The following is a 12,574-nucleotide window of genomic DNA, read 5'->3' as shown; positions in this document are numbered from 1 at the left end:
CTTGGGATACAGAGCCCAGTACTGAAATTGGCAGGATCCCAAATGGCGTCAAGGTGTTTAGTAGTTTCTCCCATTCTGTTTTCTTCCCTTCTGCTTACTCTTATAGGTACACACTGCTGGTCAACAAGGTAGCCTTTTCATTCCCTATGCCAGAATTGAGTTTTGTGTGGTTTCACTTTTATTTTTGTTCAGTTTACCCCCCCCTGTAATTAAGCTGAACATGTCACTATAAAGTTTATGACCTTCTTTCTGACATGGGAAATGCAAGTTGTCCTAAGCAGTCCTTCAGCTGCTGTTAATCATTTCCTCACTGAGATCGAGTGGACCCAGATATCAGCATCCATCCTCTGGAGGCTGCTTTTCACTGTGCATTGCTTGGCAGTCAATCCCTGGAACCTCAGCATCCAGGAATTAACACTGGTGGGATGCAGGTTTCTTGAGGGAGCAGGACATCCCTTGCTCTGTGAGAGTCGCTCAGGGAAGCGAGGTGGTGTTTGGGAGCTGACATTAAACAGCAGCCTGAGGGGCTCCAGCCACATGGCTGGGGCTTGCACAGCTGCCTGGAGGGCTGCTTCACGCCTCCGAGCAGAGTAAAGGGGCATGGAAATTCATGCTACAGGCACCAGAAAGCTCACTCTTCACTTTGTTTGCAGGTTGGTGGATTTTAAAACACTACTGGTGAAACTGGGCTTGAATATTTCAGGCTGTCACGTGATGTATGGAGTTACCTTCTCAGCAGAAAATCCCACCTCCTTCCACGCTGTGTTTAGGGCTTCTGGTTTTTGTCACTTGCTTTACAAGAAGCAGGTGATGTCTCCAAGCAGTGTTTCGGATGTAATGGCATCTGGAAAAGCAAGGGATGATTCAGATTGGGAAACCATGGACTCATTTCAGATCCAGTGACAGGAAAGAAAAAGTGTATACAGATGCCATGACCCTATGCTATAACTTTTGTGTGGCAATTTCTTGCCTGTTGTACTCTTGTCTGTATGAATCAGTCTCTGGTTCTTCACAGTGACCACCAAGGCTTTCTCCTTGCACCAGCCTGTTGTTAGGATTTTTTACGGCAGCGTTGGGAAGCAGAATCCTGTGCCTGCTGAAACTGCACATGCAGCTCTTCTTGGGAGCAGAGTCTGGGCTGTCACATATAGATACTGGGTCCTGCACACTGCATTATCACAGGTGGTGAAGACATCATAGGCTGGCCAAAATCATGTATCATAATTGACCCAGGGTGTATTGTTGCTACTTAGTGCTTTATTTTCTGGGGGAATGTGAGAGGGGATGCCAGGTGGTCACTAAGGCTCTCCCCTAACCCCAGTCACTGAGCTGAGGAATTCTGAAACCACTCCTGGGGTTTGTCATGGGACAAAAGCTGCTTATTTTTGTGAAGATTACTGCAGACCAGGAAGAGAGGAACAGGTTAAATTCTGCTTTATGATCTAGTTTTAATTGTTTGTTCTTGCTGAGAGCAGTGAGACTTTGATGTCAGCATCAAAGGAGCACAGGGCTGCTCTACCTACTCTGCAGTAAGGGATAATTGACATCCTAGTGCCACTTTTATCTTAAAAAATTAATATAATACCCTCATGTCTAAGAATCCTAAAACAGGCATGCCAGAAACTCCTGGGATTGGGTCCTGTAGTAGCATGATTCTCAAGCTTGCTATTTTTTGGGGTAATAGGATAATTTCCTGTGGCCGCACATACATGTGAGTGTGAATGTGTAGGTGTGTATATATAAAAAACTCTCACAAGTCATGTTCTGCTTTAGGGATCTCAGCACAGGAGAGTCTGACACTTTAGATATCCTGTACCAACCCAGATGCAACTGACCTCAGAGGGCACACCTGGCTGATGGGTACAAAGTGCAGGCATAGACCCAGTGGGCACGCAAGGCCAGGGTGACAGGTACATGGGATGCAGGAGCCGTGGAGATGCTGGAAACACCTGGCTGGACTTGGACACTGCCTCATAGGCCCAAGTCTGCATGTGCAAGAGAGGCATGTTTGGCCTCTGGCTGCCTCTATAGTGACTTGCAGGCTTTTTGGGACTCTTGCTGTCTTTGTTGCTCAGATCAGCATTTGAAGTTGTCAGCTGAAGGGCTCCTTCAGCACAAAATGACAATGTGCCATGGTACAGAAAAGCCAGAGAGTGGGTAGAAATTGTCATTTCTTTCTAGATGACAAGTGAAAATATCAAAGTGGAAAAAAATTAACATGATGCATAAACAAACGTAATAAGAATGAAAGGCAAAGGATACTATCAAAAGTAATTTCAATCTCAGGCATATCCACTGGGCATGTTCTGTTAAAAAACTGTTTTGCTCTCTGTAGGTGTATCAGGCTTTTTTCACTCTCCTGATAATGGATTTTGTCTTCCATGTGTTTTTTATATCACAGCAAAGGTATAGGTACTGCTATTAAATGAGCTTGACTTAACGCATTTAATTAGAAATAAAGATGGAATGAGGAGCAAAATTTCAATCTAAATTTCTCCAGAATTTGAGAGTTTGGGTGTGACAAGTGGATGCCTCTCTCCTCCTTTGTGTCTAATTAAAACAGTAAAACATGCTAATTTGTAAGTGTTAATTTAATGCTGTTATGCTGTCTTCCACTAAAATAATCCAAACGTACTGGTTGTGTTTTCATGTTTGGTGTGTTGGAAAGTAGGAAGGCTTTTAGCAGTTGCAGCATTTTGGCAAAGCTTTCAGATGGTGGTTTGTGTAATTTCAGGCTATAATATGAGGCAGTGTTCAGTTTGCTGCATTTCTAATTGGCACCACTCTTGTGCTGTTTGGATTTGATTGAGGTTTGTGGTGTACATCCCAGGAGGGGGAGGCATAGTTTGTTATGCAGCATGTTCTTGCCTTCTGTAACAGATGTATATGCCACCTTTGCAGTTTCACAATATACAGCACTGGAACATTTTTCTTGCTTGCCTGTGCTTCTGAGGGGTTTGGGGAGCTTATTGCCATCAAAGGAGATTAGTATTTGCAAGCAGGAAGGCTCAGGAAACTTATCACCTAATGGACCCTTCATTTGTTTTGTGATAATGGACTGCTCCAGAAAGATGTAGAAGTATGGAGATCTCCTGAAACTTCTGAGTAGGCTTGTTGAAACCACCTCTTTTGGTTTATTTTGGGTTTTTTTGCCTTTTCTCTTAAACTTCAACAGAAATATTGAGGATAGGATAAGATTTTGATCTGAATTTGTCCAAAGAGAAACTCAAGAAATACTGCAGCTGTCTGAACTGTTGTAGGGTATAAAGTTCAGCACAGGCTTAAATACCTCTTGAAATCAGCTCTGTTCATGACTTGGTAACATTTTAATAACCACTTATGTCAAAGACTGCACTTACTTCTCCTTTTGTTTCACAGAAAGTGCTAATTAGTAAGAGCTTAATTTCACACAGTAAATTTTGTCTGCTAACTCTGCCTTCTTCTGAAATTACTTGTGTTTCCTTCATGTTATTTGCAGTGGTGTTTCAGTGGTAAAACATCTGTTCTTTAACTTTTGGAGCAAAACATGTTCTGAGCAACTGACCCTTATCCTGATATAAATCTGGGAGCTTTGATAGGAAGAGAGAAGGAAGGATCCAGTCTTTATAGTGTTACTTGCAGAGCAGACATCCTCTCAGGTTTCAACCTTTGTACTTTTCTGTGCTCTAGATGTTGCAGAAAACCCTTGTAATGCTGATCCCCCTCTCCCCCCCTTTTATTTTTACAGATGATTCAAGAAAGCAGGGTTCTGATTGAGACGGCAGACATCACCCATGACAAGATTGTTCAGTGCCAGAAAGCAGGTAATCCATCTTTTTTGTGCAGCTCGGGATGGAAGATGGGAAACAATGTGCCATAATTTCCTTACACTTTGTGGCTAATGTAGCATTTATCCCCTAGTATGTAAGTCAGCCAGTCTTTCCCTGGCATTCTCTGCCCTGCTGAAGGCTCATCTTCCAGTAGCAACGCAGGCATGGGATCAGGCAAAAATACTCATCTTTCGCCTTAAAAGCTATTTCTCCATCTGCTCCACAGCTCTGGAATATCTGACAGCATTTAAATTAGTCAAGTGAACGAGAAAGGCATTCAGTTTAAAAGAGGGAGTGAGAAGGCATCCTGCCTTTGCTGAGTGTCATTCTCTACCTCATCTGTTCCCTTGAACACAGAGAAGGCAAAGGATTTTGATACCCACAGGACCAAACTGTGTTGCCTGCCTTGCCTTTCTTTTGCTGTTTAGGCTTGGTTTAAACCTTGTAAACTTGAGCCGATATAATTCCTTTGTATCACAGTGAATCTGTGTGGCTGTGCATTGTTTGTCAAGTGTACAGGTGCAAACCACTGTGTGTAGGTTTAAAGTAGATCATACATTGCCGGTGTATTGTACTGATGTCTCTGTCTGAACTAGGACTCTGTCTAATATGCACCAGTAGAAGTGGAAGAGGTGGTTTCAAAAGTGGCTACCCTCTTGCTGTCTGCTCTGCTACAGGTTCACACTCCTGTTTCAGGATGATAGAAGTCATCAAAGTACCTCAGTTCAGCTTATTCATGCAAACCTCTCTTTATCACTGTTCAGGATAGCAGGCTAGACTTGGAACTGGGAGGGGTCTCTGTAGTTTTGACTGATACACAAGAATAAGCCCTGCTAGAGAGAGTAGAGTCTGCATTTGGCAGTGGTACTCCTCCCCAACTAAATCCATCAGCTTTCATGTATCAGAAACCATGAAGTTTACAGGCAGAAATGAAATTTATTTTCAGTTCATTTAGTTGTACAGTTGTACCTTTCCTAACCTGTAGCAAGCCTTGAAGGTCAGTAATGCAAACACTTGTGACTGCATTAAATTTGTGTTCTTAGACATGGTCTTCTGGGACCACAACAAGAATAAATACTATTGTTTCTGATAGGCATTTTTGGATTTGGGTAGTGATGCAGATTACAGCCATTTGATTTACATTAAATGTAAATAATGAATGAAACTGCTGTTTTGTAGTAAATATTTTATTTAATCTTTTTAATCAGAAGAAATTCAGAAACGCTTTCAACAGTAGCATTTTTGGCGTGCAAGAGCAGGGTGGAACCTCGTCTTTCTTCTTGAGCCCTGCTGGCACTGTGGTAGCAAAGAGATGAGAGGCAAGTGGTGATGTCTTGCTGAATTTCATGGGCCTGGTCATTGCATCATGCCTTGGGTTCTGTGTATCTGCATAAGCAGCGTAAAATTCCTCTGCCCAAAGCCTTCATTTTGTGCAGAGGGTTTAGGAATGGGACAGTAACAAGTTACAGCACCAAGAGGGTCTCTCTAGATGGTGTAATTGAAGAGCAATATTTTGCACTAAACTGTGCTGACCCTCAGCAGCATCAGCCACCTCTCTGTCCAGCTTGCTCTGTGCACAGAGAGAACTCACAACACTTGTCTGGGCACTGGTGTCTTAGTGAGCAAGGAGCTGGGGATGTGCACAGAGAATACGATGCAGTACCACCATGCCACCACACTGATGTCCAGAGTTCCATGCACTTCCCCTCTCCTTCCTGCCCCTGGAAAGAGAGGAATATTTCAAGTTTGTTCTCCTTGCTGCTGTATCCACTTGTATTTTCATTTGTTTTGCTTTGCTAGCTTTAACATATCATTTCTGATGGAGAAGACAGCTGGAGAGATATGAAATGCTTCTCTGAAGCTTGAGGATTTAGACAGAGGAAAGGACTAGGAGAGAGAGTATCCCTCCCTGCACTCATTTGCCAATTAGTTTGTTGCAAATGCTGCCCAGGCAAATTGTTTTGTAACATTTTCAGTGTGGCAGGATGAAGCACTCAAAATTGGCAGGTGTCAGAAGTACAGTTGCCTGTGATATTGTCTCTCACCTCACCCCAGTTCTGCTCCCTTTGAACATGTGTTCCCACCAGACCTGTGCTCTTTATATCATAGCGTGTTTTGGTCTCATTTCCCTGTACCTCAGGGTCCTGCCCACTCTCCCAGACGTTTTTCAGGTGGCTGGTTTTGCTGGTTTTTTCAAATGTGCAGGCTCAGCCCAATGCACAGTGGTCAGCAGCACCTTGGAGGACTAACCTGCTAAATGCTTTTATTGGTGCTGCTACCTGCAGCCAGGCAGTTAAATGCCACCCTGACACCCAATCCTGTCAGATCTTGGAACAATGGTGGGAGCAGGGTGGGATGTCCTCCTGGGAATATTGGGGGCTGTAGGTTCTAGTCCTGAGGACTTCACTGTCACCGTCCAAGGTCACTCGGCCATGGCGGATGAACCTCAGGAGTTAAAGGGTGGGGCCAGTTCTGTGCATGCTGTGCCTCACCTAAAACATCCACTGCACAGGCTGGAAGGGCACACCCACATGGGGAGAGCCCTGCCCAAATCTTCATTTGTGAAGGGAACACAAGCAGCTTGCTCTCCATTTTATCTCTTAATCCACACTAGACTCAGAGAAATGTTTACACACCCTGTGCAAATCTTGTGAAATTGGTGGGCCAGTTGGATACCTTAAGGTTTTTAATCTGCTCCCAGATTTCCTGAATTTGTGTATCCAGCAACAGATTTCCAGGTGTTTGCCACAGAAAGTAGCAATGACATGTAACAGGACTGTGGTTGGAAGTCTCAGTTCTCTGCACTGCAGGAATAGCAATCCTGTGATTAGGATTATGTGTTTCTGACATAATTTATCATTGTTGAAGTACAAAGGCTTTTCTGTATGACTGTGATTAAGATTAATGTGCATTAGAGTCTGTATTTGCTGTGCTGAGCAGGTATCTTCCATGTCTGTCAGAGAGCCTTCCAAGGGGCAAAATGATCCATTCAAGGAGAGTGGCAAGCCTTTTGTTGCAATATTGCAGCAATGCAGGCTGCAGGCAGTGTGGGGGGGACCAGGAGTGTGCCTGTGTGGGACCCCAGCACTGACAAGGAGAGTCACATACAAAGTAGAAGCACAACCACAAGACTGCACGTGACACTTTTATTCTGGAAGATGCTCTCCCAGGATGAAGTCATAAGAGGAAAAGGAGTGGGGGAAACACAGAAAGGGGTTGTAGGAAGCAGCAGCTGCAAGACTGAAAATACTTGCTCAATGTTTTATAGGGAAGATCAATCATGCACTGGATGATGTAGCAATCTCTATTTTTAGGAATGGAATTCCATGAAGAGCTTCATAACCTTGGGACAAAGGAAGGTTTGAAAGGAAGAAAATTAAGCAAAGCCATTGAGAGTTTTGCGTGGAATATCACAGTGCTGAAGGTAAGAACAGAAAGCACCATCTTGTGTCTCTTAACCTCATAAGTGAATCTTCGCTCTTTTAGCTCATCTGTTTGTACTCTCTTACTAATACTGAAACAACTTGTTCTTTTCTTAATAGGATGTATAAATTACCCCCACTTATTAGTATTTATCAAATATATCAAATTGCACCTCTGATTTTGGAGCTGTGGAAAGGAACTTATTTAAGCCTCAATAGAAGAAGAAAGCTTGTGCTTTTTATGCTCAGAGACCTGATTTCAGTTGTCTGTTCTACCCTGTGCATCCTGAAAATGATCTGTCTGAGGTCACTGTGTCTCAGATACTTGTTTTGTAAAATGAGAAGTAGAATATCTCTTTGGGAAGGGACAGGGTAGGAGAGGCTGTCATGAAAAAACATGAGGAACATTGTAAGTCCTGCAGGGTTGTGTTTCAAAAGTGGAGCACTGCCCAAACAGCTAAAAAGGGAATTTTCATCCCTCTATACTGGCTGCACAGTGACACACCCTGTGGTGGTGTTACTCACCAGGCTTTAGCTACTGGTTCAGCACCAAGCAGCCCCAAATTGTCACAGTAGCTGTATAACTGAGCCTATGTGAAGATCCTCAGGGACAGCCAAAGATGGAAAGAGGAGGAGAGGATCCGGTGCAGCAGAAGGCAAGGAGAGGACCCAAGCCAAGCATTCAGGTTGTTAGCATTCAGCTCACACCTCCTTTCACAGCCTCATTTTCCACTTTGCCCTGATAGATCACACTTCAATTTCTTCTTGCTCTGTCCCTGCTGTTCTCTCCCTCCAGCTCCCATTAAGCAGGTTGCCCTGTCTGACAGCATCTCCCTGTTACTCCCAGTGCCTTTCCCTTGGCTGCCATCCCTGAGCAAGCCAGTTCATAAGAGGGAATTTTCACTAAGTTCCTCATCAAATATACCCCTAAACGTAGCATGCAACAGCGATAGCAGGAGTTGTAAGAGATGAATGCATCAGCATTATGGTGCTGGAAAGAGCACCAACGTGTCTTGAGCAGGAGAGGGGAAAAAGAGTTGGGAACAGAGAGGCTGAAGGACAAAGGTGGGTGGGAGGGGCCACTGGTATTAGAGGAGTTAGAGACAACCTGGGTCACCTGTAGTTTCTTGCATGCCTTGATTTACCATGACAGCGAGGGAAAGTGAGTAATGGAGTGAGTTTCAGCTCAGTTAATAGGACCTCTGGTGAGGAGAAGAGGCAACCAGTTCCAACATTATGGAGGGAACTGACCTGTTCCACACAGAGCATAACTGAGACAAGCAGTAAAAGAGGACCAAAAAAGAAAAGCTCACTAGGCAGCTCTGAGCGTTACACTGAATATCTTTAGCTGTGTTAGGTAAAATAAATGCCTCATGCTCAGAGTCACTCTTAACACAGTCAGAGTTGCTCTAAAATTTTTCAGATTCTAGACGTTTGTTAAATGAGGTTTGCACCTCTGAGGGTGACCTATGATTAATGAAGGCACAAGTAGGGGTATCAGAGAAACGTTTTTCCACAAAAAATAATTGCTGCCAAGCACATATTTTGAACATATGGAAGAGCTTTTAAAACATCTAATCAAGATCAAGGAATATTTGACTTGTTGCATTTCTAAGCTATATTTTCTTTTTAACCTTTTTCGCACAATAAAATAGTCAGTTTTTCACAATGGAATGCACATGAAACACCTTTTCATTCTGATTGAAGTACAATTCAGCAATGACATTAAAAAACTGGGAATGAAATTTTACCTCAGGGATCTGATATGAGACTATCAGTCATTGTTCTTATTTGTCATCTTTCTCCCCACTTAAAGAGTACTGTCTGTCAGTGACCCTGCCCATAACAAACCTATTTGCTGGTTACAGCTGCATCTTGTGTTTGGCACTGACTCCCCTCAGTGCTGGTGAGGGCTCCTCTGGAGGATTTGATGAGGAGAGACTGACAGCCCTGACCCACTCAAGCCATTGGTGTTCTCCATATGTGCAGTGGCAGGGTGGACACTACAAATATATTTCACTAGATGTTGGTATAGTGTGGTAAAAAAAGAAAAAAATAGTCCATAATATCTCACAAATGCATCATCTGCTTCACACTGGGTGAGATGAGTGAATGGCTCATAAGGGAAAGCCTCTTTATGTGCTCAGAGGTGTTAGAGGCAATTACAACATGTGGCAGGAGTCAGTTTGTATGAGGTGCCCACGAGCAATAGCAGGTATTATGTTGTGCTTGTGCCTGTGAGATGATTAATAGTCTTTCCCTGGGCTAGTGAAGCCAAGGCGTATTTAATTAATGTGTTTCTTTATAAAGACTCATTGCAGTAGGTAAGCTTTGAATATGAAGAAGAGATGCAATAAAAAAATGCTACTGGCAAAATAATTAAATAGTTACGGAGTGCAAGATTAAAGTGTATTTTATAAAACTCATAACTGCAGACATTCTTCATATTAGTAATACCTGCAATAAAGACGAACTATTTGCCAGAAGGTAAAAATGTCAGTAAGAACATGGATGTTACAACTAGGTGACATTCTTAACAAGTCAGCTTTGACATCAGTGCATATTTTTAAAATGTCACATCCTCCTATTTGGTCCCATGTTGCATAAAATACTGTCAGGCTCACGGGCAGTAGTGTTGAGAGGCATAGCTTCAGGCACACTAGACAGAAAACTCATATTCTTGCAGTGATGTTACAGGGATGGTTATGGTCCCAAATTTAGTCTTTCATGTTTATTTTCATGCAGCATCAGCTCTGTATCTTTGTTTCCCTCTCTGTATTTAATTGAAAATGCAAAGATAGTAAAAGAAACTTTGTGTTTACCCCCTCATGGGGTCCATGGTGGTAAGAGCAGTATATCTCACCCTAAAGGCCTGCAAAGCTGCTTGGCTCATCTGAGGTAACTGTTCTGGTCTGACCCTCTCTTGTCACAGAAGTTCACAATTCATTTTCATGAGATACTGCTTGTTTTTGAAACAGGCCACTATCCATTTCACCGAGCAGAGGCTTTCACGTGGGTGTGTGGGCTCGTGGTTGTTTCTCCCCAGGTGCTGGTGCCTCTCCTGCCTTCCCCATGTGAGTTCACCTCCTCTGGCTGTGCAGCTGCTTTTGCAGCAGGTTTGGGCTCCTCCTGCCTGTGCTAGGAGAGGGGAGCACCAGACCCTGCGAGGCAGACGCTGAGAAGCCTCCTTAGGGCAGATCTGACCTTGAGCTAATGAGTCCTCCTGAGAGCTGGGACATAACCGCTGTGCTCAGTGCTGCCGTAGAGCACTAGGTGGCTTTCAGGTTAGATACTCTGCAAGAGTGGGTGATAGGCATGCAGAGCCAGCTTGGCTCTGCTCCTGGCCCTCTCAGCATGGGACAGTGCCAGCACCCATCTCTCCTGGGGCTCTTCTGCTCACTCTGTCTGCCTCTCCTGTGGGATCTTGTACCGAGCATTTTCCAGTAACTCTCAGCATCTGTTACATGTGCAAACCACTGATTCAATGACTGCTTTATGAGTTTTTGAGAATGTTTTGGGAAAAAAAGTATTGACCTGTGAAACTACCCGCCTTGCTAGGTGAAACTGTCACAGATTACCAGGAGGTGTTTACTTAAGCAAAGAAGTTGGGATCTGCCTGAGTCCCAAGAGCCTGGCAAGTAAGTCAAACAAAGTTGGAGGGTGTTGACTGTGGTTCAGATTTATTGCTTTCACATGGACATGCTTTGACTTTGTGCAGACATTTTCCTGGGCTATTTGTCCTTTAGTGTGCCAGCACATAACAAAATCTAGAAGAAATACCATGGGGTTCTTGCCTGCATTTTGATGGCAAATATCTGGATAGATAATACACTAACATACTGACTTATGTATAGACAAAACTTGGGAATGAAAAGGCAAAGTGGCATTTACTGTTTTGGTCTTGTACTGAAGGGAAAAACACTCAAGTGTTTGATTCTAGTCTTGGCTCTGAAATGTGCCTGTTTTATAAACCTTTTTTTTTGCTGCCCATATAAGATTTCTCCTCTGCTGCTGTGTGTTCTGTCCGACTAGGACTCCAACTGTTAGTACATGCTACAAGTCATCGAGTGGTTACATCCTCATGGATCATTTCAGCACTCATCCGTGAGTGTATCTGTTAATTATCCTGCATTTAAATTAATGCTGATTAGGTATATCAAGAGAGAGGTTGCTGAATGCAGAAGGCATACAATTATTAAATTGCTAATGCAATTCACTCTTTGTGGGAGGAATTCACAATTTTATGATGTCATTGTGATCAGTGTAAGTTCTGGTTTAAGTGATTTTATGCAGCAAAATGGTGCACAAATTGCACTTTTGCAGTATGATGTTCACAAACAACCTCTTTCTTCACCTCAGTCATTTGTGACAATCAGCCTTCAGTTACTTGGGAGACCTGCAGCATCCAGACCCCTCACGTGGGTGGCAGAGCCCCCAGTGCACACTTTAAGGCTATTTGGAGAGGTAAAAGCCAGGATTCTGAAAGATGTTTGTGTGGCATGGAGTCTTCATACCTGCCTTGAAATGCAGGGCTCATTGTGTTATTCCATGCCTACTTGTCTCATGTCTACTCATATACAGATCTAGGTAAATATATTTTGAATGTGGTTACCCCAAAGACTCTTTTGCTGGAGAGACTGAATGTCTTTCCTGCTGTCTAGTCCCCACGTTGTTTCCATTTCCTTTGTTGATGCAAATCACAGTGGTGTTTCAGACTTTTTAACCTCTCCAGACTGTGTTCTCTGGATACTTTTGATGGCCTTTAGCTGAGACCTGAGGTTGGCTAAGCCATCGGTCTGTGATTGAGTGACAGATTTTACAAACATATGAGGAAATGCAGAGCTGCTCTAATTATTCATGCAGTTACTAAATCAGCTTGGTCTCTTACACATGAACTGAAGGACAAATAGAAGAAAAGTAATACAAAACAGCTGGCTTTCTGAGAGTGCTAGAGAGAAGGTGAAGAAGTCCATCAAGGTCAGCATCCATTTAGTCTTGCAAATACCAACCTGTTTAGTTTGAAGCAGTTTATTTAAAAGTAGAGGGAAATGTAAGAGAGGAGATAGATTTAGGTTGTTCCTAATTGAGTCTGTGAAGAGTCTGGAGGAGCCACATGGGAGCACAAGTTGTTTGCAGGCCCTTTGTGTTCTCTGAATGCAGCCAGGCTCCAGGGCTCCTCTGTATGTGGAGGTGTTGCAAGATCTTTCAGGGCAGATGATTTAGAGTTCTTTAAATAATATTGAGTTACAAGATAAGGAGGTAAACGTGTGTGATTCACATCAAAACTGTTTTGATCAATGTATTTTGTAAACTAAGGGAACCAAACCATGTGATCACTAGATA

General features: G+C 43.3%; 1 protein-coding gene across 3 annotated transcripts in view; it reads left to right on the top strand.

Annotated features, from left to right (window-relative positions):
- Positions 1-12,574, top strand: part of PLCL1 (phospholipase C like 1 (inactive)) — a 192,265-nt gene that overhangs the window by 162,081 nt on the left and 17,610 nt on the right. For all 3 annotated transcript variants that reach the window (XM_071562554.1, XM_071562555.1, XM_071562557.1), the window contains exons 4-5: positions 3,728-3,803; positions 7,124-7,233. In XM_071562554.1, the coding sequence (XP_071418655.1) occupies positions 3,728-3,803; positions 7,124-7,233 (186 nt within the window). The remainder of the gene's footprint in view (positions 1-3,727; positions 3,804-7,123; positions 7,234-12,574) is intronic.

The sequence above is a fragment of the Pithys albifrons genome, chromosome 8, assembly GCF_047495875.1.
Source record: "Pithys albifrons albifrons isolate INPA30051 chromosome 8, PitAlb_v1, whole genome shotgun sequence".
NCBI classification, from domain to species: domain Eukaryota; kingdom Metazoa; phylum Chordata; class Aves; order Passeriformes; family Thamnophilidae; genus Pithys; species Pithys albifrons.
This window is presented reverse-complemented; position numbering and strand designations above follow the sequence as displayed.